At 37.6% G+C, this 7,301-nt stretch overlaps 1 protein-coding gene across 1 annotated transcript; it reads left to right on the top strand.

The window, feature by feature from the left end:
- The first annotated feature begins 3,304 nt into the window (after window positions 1-3,304).
- LOC116212851 lies at window positions 3,305-4,716 on the top strand. The gene has a single exon (XM_031547568.1). The coding sequence runs from the start codon at window positions 3,414-3,416 to the stop codon at window positions 4,536-4,538; it is 1,125 nt and encodes a 374-aa protein (XP_031403428.1). The 5' UTR covers window positions 3,305-3,413; the 3' UTR covers window positions 4,539-4,716.
- Window positions 4,717-7,301: the final 2,585 nt, after the last annotated feature.

Genomic DNA, 7,301 nt, shown 5'->3' with positions numbered 1-7,301 from the left:
ATCACCGCATACTGTACGTTATTCAAAATAAGCTTAACTCCTTTCTCTATCGCATTCTCAGGGTAAGGTTTGGCACCGCCGAAGAATCTTGTCAATGGACCCACCTAAAGCTAACTACTACTGCATAGTTCACGTTTGATATGAATGCTAGACAAATAGTATTGTTGTATTTTTATTATTTTTTAGGTATAGAAAGTGATATTTTCTATTGCCCTTTCTTCGTCTACAATCTTAGTATGAAAGCTATTTTGGTTAGGTAGGTAGATAACTGTCGTGCCAGAAATGTCTAAGTAATGAACTAGAATTAGAGAACATAGAAAACGTTTTCCTAATTAAAGAAAAAAAGAAAATAGAAAGTCTAGTTCTCTAGAAGTCTTGAATATTCGAGATGGCGAGGCTTTTAGAGCACATGCATGTCATTGTTGATTTAGTTCTTGGCTGTTTATCAAACTGATGACAAGCATGCATATATTTATTCATAGGATTATTAATTCCTTGAGGTCCCCAAAAAGTCAATGATAATGTTGGGCTCATGTCTCATTTCTGGTCCTACAAATTAAATCAAATAACAGGTGGATTGTTTTCATTTGTGTAGCTAAAGCTAGCTAGGTAGAATTAAGAAGGTAAAATGATTCACGTATAACCTAGACGCCATAGTTTCTTATTATATATCGAGAGCCGTTGTATCTGACGTAAGAAAAATCCGAATGAAAATCTTAAATATATGTAAGATTATTGGGTTAACGATCCTATCAACTCGAACTTCTAGGATAAAAATGAGCTCAAACGATTATAAATTCGATGAAAATATTACACTTATCTCTTTGGTGTGTCCCGAACGAACTACTATAACTCTGATTCATATATGAAATATTAAAGATAAAATCATACATTTTCCATCTCCAAGTAACTTGAATACCTTAATTATCAAATTTTGGAAAGTTAATTTGACCAATGATTTTATTCAAAATCAAGCATGGGTGAAGTCCATAAGTGATGCCATTCATTGCGCATAATTTTATCTTCCATTTCCCGTCTTCCCCCCAGTTTACAAACATGCTACCTTTCTTTTCTTATATTTTACTAAATGTCCTATCTTTTTTCTTTCATTTTGTTTTTAGCACAACTCTTATAGTCAATAATTTCTTTAATGATTTTATCTCGATATATGATTTTAAAAAGAAACTTAGCATAAATGTGTGAATAGGCTTATTAGTACAAATCACAGTGGACCATAAATTTGCATATAGTGTATATAACTAGGTGAATTCTCGCAGCAATGCCTCGAGTCGGAAAAGGCGATGTGATCGACTATTTGGAATGACAATTTCAAGATCATGCAATTACATGGATCAAAATAATATATTTCTCTCTCCTAGCAAAAAAAACATAATATATTCTCTTATCTTCATTCATAAAATAATATTAAGTATCTAAAATGTTTGTTGTAAATTTTTTGAAATAAAAAAATTTTGTTATTGAAATCTTATTATAGATAATTAAATCGTAAATTAAAAAAAATTTAGAATTTGAGGGATCAAATTGATTTTTCATGCATAATTAGTAAAAAAATGTGATTTTAACAAATAATTAGGATTGGCAATTAAGAACATAGAAAAAAGAAACCTTCACTACCAAGATGCCTCCATAATCCCCTCTACTATTGCCCCCACCAACATTTTTCGAATTTTAGATTCTATTAAAAAAAAGAATTACCAAATCAATCTTTAAATTTGCACAGAGATGCGAAAAGTAATCTTGCACACTTTGAGAAACTATTATTTAAGGAAATTTCTCTTGTTATAACACAATCACATATATTCCTTATAATTAAGCTTATTGTAAAATCATAATAATAATTTATTTAAACCCTAAAAATGTGGTCAAGTTTATTAAAGAGTTAAAGAATAACCTCTCAACCTCCTCACAAATAGTCACCCATAATTTTTACATAATGGTTACTTTTTAAAAATAAAATATGAAATTTAACTTTTAAATTTTAGACAAGATGCTAACCGGATATGTATTTATTGTGTACAATAACATGAAAGTAATTTACATGTGCGTGGGGCTAGTATCATATAAAGCTAAAGGTGAAGTGTTTTGGTCACTTTATCTTTTTGAATTTATCTGAAAAAGAAATCTAGTGATTCTCTTCCAATTGGTTGGACAGTAAGTTCAATGATTTATTTCATGGGCGAAGTCTCCTCCATAGGTGATATTATTTATATAAATATAGTAATTGCAAAAAAAAAAAAAGGAAAAACTTGTACGCATATATAGGGCAAATCACATTAATTTTCCTTTGCATCTCTGGCAAACTATAATAAAAAATATAAAAAGTAAAAATATGAGAGTGCCATGTGTCTATCAAGGCCCTTTCCCTTTATAGTAAAAATAATAATAACTTGACAAATAGTAAAAAAAGCAAAAAATTAATAACTTGACATGTGTCCAATTAAAACCAGAGTTTGTTTTTTTTAGATAGATAGATTCTACCATTTCTTCCTCGCTATATAATTGAAAGGAACGATCATTTCGGATTTTCTCCTTCTACTCGTTTTATTCTTCAGAAATCATTATAAACGTGAAGAAAGGGTTTAATACAGGGAAACTCGCACTCGACATATAAATAAGAGGTTTTAGATCAATTCTCATCAACGAACTTCCCAAACCACTTCTATATACTTGTCCAGTATCCTACACTATACATCTCCTCAGTAATAGGAAAAAAAATAAAAAGTAAAAACACTCATGATGAATTGGTGGTGACAATTATATTGAGACGAGAATAATTTATTCGATGTCTTCATAATAACACAAGGAGAGACTCCAATTTATAGTATAAAGTTCGGAGATAAAATAGGAAGTTACATCGATCAATCCAAGTATAATAGGATGCTACACCAATTAGACCATCAGAATTCTATTAGGAAATCAACCTAAATATAACGCGAATTACCTTGTATTATTCTTCTGATGCCATCAAATACAAAATTCTTCTGTCAATTGTCATGGTATCAGAGCTAGGAGATAAAATAAAAAATTACATCAATCAATCCAAGTATCATAGGAAGCTACATTCATTAGATAATCAGAATTCTATCTGTAAATCAACCTGAATGAATCAGACTGATGTGCACATATAGTACACTAAAAGATGGGTAAACGATAATTTTTAATGACATGAAATCTCATCAAGGGACTCGCGAAAGGACAAATCCTCAACCCTCCAAGTATTAAAAGGCGGCTATAATCTGACTTCTTTGGTCAACAATCTCTACCTTTGTTGTAATTCTTTATCTGTCTTGCCCTTTCCACCCTCCTTCCCTTCAGTCCCACCCTTTATATTCGCTTCCATTGAAGGGATTCCAAATCTGCTCTTGCAAGGGACGGCTTAGAGCTCTGTAGTCATGGAAGTGATTATACCGTCGCGTCCGACTATGGAAATCGACTTCGGCAGCAGCCAGTCTGCGCCTTACGTGCTGAGCGCCCCCTCGACCCCGAAAAGGTTCGGGGAGTACTACTTCAGCGCCCCGAGTAGTCCCTCCCGTATGGCTGATTTTTATCGAGAATTCGACGAGTTCTCCATGAGCAGGAAAGGTCGCGAAGCATCTTCTTCCTCCGTTCCTTTCAGTTGGGAAGAGAAGCCGGGAAAGCCTAAGTCACCTAAGGGCGGTAAGGACGAGCAGGACTTTGAGTTCAATTTCTCCCAGGACATGGAGAGGGCTTCTCTGTCCGCCGAGGAGCTCTTTGATGGTGGCAAAATCCGGCCACTGAAGCCTCCCTCAAGGTTGCAACTGCCGGACAAGTACAAGAGTTCATCCACAGAGGTGGCAGGCCGACAGAGCCCGGTTCTTTCACCAAGGTCATCGTTGTGGCAGGGCAAGAGGGTAATCACTGAGGCGCTCACACTGCGAAGGAAGAGCAAGGAGGTCGACCCCTCTAAGGCGGCTATGGAGAATGCCAAGAAGAGGAAGCCTGACCAAGAGCGAGGGCGGGACCGCGCTTCGGCATACAGCTCAGGCACAAGAGCTGCAAGATCGCTCTCTCCATACCGGGTCTCATCCTATCCCTGGGAAGACGAAGAGAAGGAGAAACAACAGCTCCAAAAGCTCAACAACTCCTCGAAGCAGTCATCGTCATCCCTTTTCAATCCATCGCCGTCCTCTTCGAAGGGCTCAGGATCGGGATCAAAGAAATGGAGGCTCAAGGACTTTTTGCTCTTCCGGAGTGCATCTGAGGGCAGGGCAACAGACAATGACCCTTTCAGGAAGTATGCCGCCATATTCAAAAGGCAAGAGGACATCAGGAACTCGAGCTTCCGGTCGACCACAGACAGCCCGGCTGGTTCGATCTCAAGGAGGAGATCAGGTCCTGTCTCAGCCCACGAGCTGCATTACACCGTCAACAAGGCAGTGTCAGACGACCTGAAGAAGAGGACTTTCTTGCCATACAAGCAAGGGATCCTTGGAAGACTTGCCTTCAATCCTGCTGTTCATGCCCTGGCCAACGGATTCGGATCGCTTTACCGTTAATTTCATTGATTAATTCTGTAATGCCTTTTCGACGATTATAAATTTCCTTTTTCTTCAATGTAATTTGTAAAGCCTGTTGCTCGATCTTTTCTGAAATTGTAGAATTTTGCTACCCGAGGGACAAAAGAACTAAGATGTCCATAAAATTAAATGGAATTTCTAGTTACTTTGGCATGAATCCAGAACACTAGAAATCAACATAACATAAACAAATGCTTCCTTTAGCATTTTCTTCTTGACCGCTGAATTTGTCAATGGTCAGATTGTTAAACAGATTTTGCAGTTTTCATGTACTCAACTGTTCCATACGAAAGATCATCGATAGAATTGGTGGGCCTAAGCTGATGACTATTTCAATCCTTAAATGTCCATGTTCAGATGGCCCTTTTGGCCTCGCGACTCCGACGATTCTAGTTTAGTCCTACAGCAATCTCGGTATTCTTCATCCGATCAAGACTTATGTCGATATTATATGTTTAAGGCCATGAATTGGAATCATTCCTTACCATCACAAGGTCTAAGCTGCGTTCAATCGACATAAAACTGAAGCATTATCACGACCTTTTAATTTGATACAACTTCCGGGTACATTCCTTGTTCCAAGAGCCTAAGATCGAGTAACGTTTAAACATCGCAACTCTGTAAGGAACCGAAAATATGGTCCCTCAACAACCGTTTCTAGATTGCCAGGGGATTCTATCTAGTGGTGACGTTCAAGAAGAGTCCTATCCTTTTGGCTTACGTACTGCGTATAGACTGGATGGATAAAATAATCGAACAGTATTAGAAATATCGCTCGGTAGAGTAGATTTTTATGCGTCGAAACCCCTCAAACATTAAAGTACAAGTCAATGGCTCCAGGGGCAGTGACAAAGTACAACCTTATCAGTTCACATACACGAGTGATTAAGTACATAAATAAATATAAAATAGTTTTTTTTTTTGGCTAGAAATATATAAAATAGTTGCCGGGGGAGAATTTCTGTCAATATATACTTCTAGAAGTCGGCATATTAATATTAACATAATGTGCCCCCACACAAATATATATAGTAAGTAGGAGCCCATCCCACTTGGCTGACTAAAGGAGCCCATAAGGATGTACCCTGCTGGCACGAGCCACCATTCTAAAATCAATTCTTATTAGTATTAACTTCCCTTAATTTCCTTTGTCAGATGCATGAATCTTCCTCATAATGGAAAAAAAGGGGTCCGTTTGATATTTTTTGTATTTTTCTTTTTCTTTTTTGTTGAATAGCGGTTATAGCCCATTTGAGTTATAATAAGTAGAGTATGTTTTTGTTTACTCACGAATGAGTAGAGTACAGAGGAAACCAAAACCTGCAGAGGCAAAACAGAGCTAATCCAATCATCCAACAGCCCATGCCTGTACCATCCATCTATTTCTCGCAAACTCGGATCCGGCATGGGTGTAGCGTATTCGGAATTCACTAACTTCATCCAGATTCCTGTAACCAGCTAGGTGGGCATGTATAACTCCTGAGATTTACACGGGGCAAGGGTTCCTATGTGATCGTAGTTCATCGCCATCTCAATTACAAAAACCAGGTAGTAACTAATAAGAGTCATCCAGTTTGTTCGTGTAGCGTTTAACAGGTAATTTCATTGTAATCTTAAACAAACACAGTGTGATTAATAACGGCACCGGGCCATACAATATAACTGAACAACTAATGTGGATTAGTTGGGGAGAATTGCATTCCATAAGAAGGAATTTTTTCCGTTGGTAGTCCTCGTATGATTATTGGCTTAGGCTTGTCAAGTGGCATGATACGAACATACTTGCTTAAACCTTATCGTCAATGACTGCACGAGTTCAACATATATAGCCACTACTGCAGGACGAAAACTCTTATGAAAGCATATTAGCTGGGAGCTAGAAAACCTCCGGATGAGTCGATGGCTGCATCTTTTTCCAAATAATGCAGCCTTGCAGAGCATAAGCCTTGTTCAGGACGAATATGCAGTTTGTATGAGAAAGGATGAAAGAATTATCTCAAGAATATACGGAATCTAGCTATGTGTAGAATATAACATGCCGGTTCATGCAGAATAACCGAGATGGAGGTAACTTTTAATCGAGTTAATGAAAAACTAATGGACTAATTTCATACACATGTAGAATGATGACATGATACAGAGTACTGCAGGATAATTACCTTCATGATGATAGTTTTAGTCTAAGTTATCGATTTTGATGGGGGTGATCTCGTCAGCGACCAGAAAGTTTCTGATCTGTTGTGCGAAGAATACCATTTGCTGCTCCAACGTGAGCTTGATGTTTTCGGCCTGCAGTAAAAACTCAATTTGCTGGTACCTCACCCATCTTCACATATTTGAAGGGAAGCACGGTAAACAGTTTCCGTTGGGGTAACTTTCGAAAACCATGCTGTTCTCCTTCATACTCAACGAGTGCAACTGGCGAGCCCTTCTCCTGGAGGACATGGTAGATCTTACCAGCTTGATCTGGTGTGACCACCTGCAAGTACCTCAAAAATATAATTTTGTCTAAGTTTGCTTTCTCGTAATAGACATGGATATAAGCTTGAACCGATGCCTCGTTTGATTTTACTTGATGATGTTCTACAAGTCTTGGAAAATCAAGAGGAATGTGATGGGATTGAGGTGGAAATAAGAGAAGCTCATGAAGTACCTTGTCTTCCAAACCTTGGAACAGAATGATGGGGCAAGAAAACTTCTCGACAAAATTTATAGGCGACTTCTCATTGTAGTTCTTGTCAC

The sequence above is a fragment of the Punica granatum genome, chromosome 7 (assembly GCF_007655135.1).
Source record: "Punica granatum isolate Tunisia-2019 chromosome 7, ASM765513v2, whole genome shotgun sequence".
Taxonomy (NCBI): Eukaryota; Viridiplantae; Streptophyta; class Magnoliopsida; order Myrtales; family Lythraceae; genus Punica; species Punica granatum.
The sequence above is the reverse complement of the archived record's forward strand: the minus strand, read 5'-3'. Positions and strand labels throughout refer to the sequence as shown.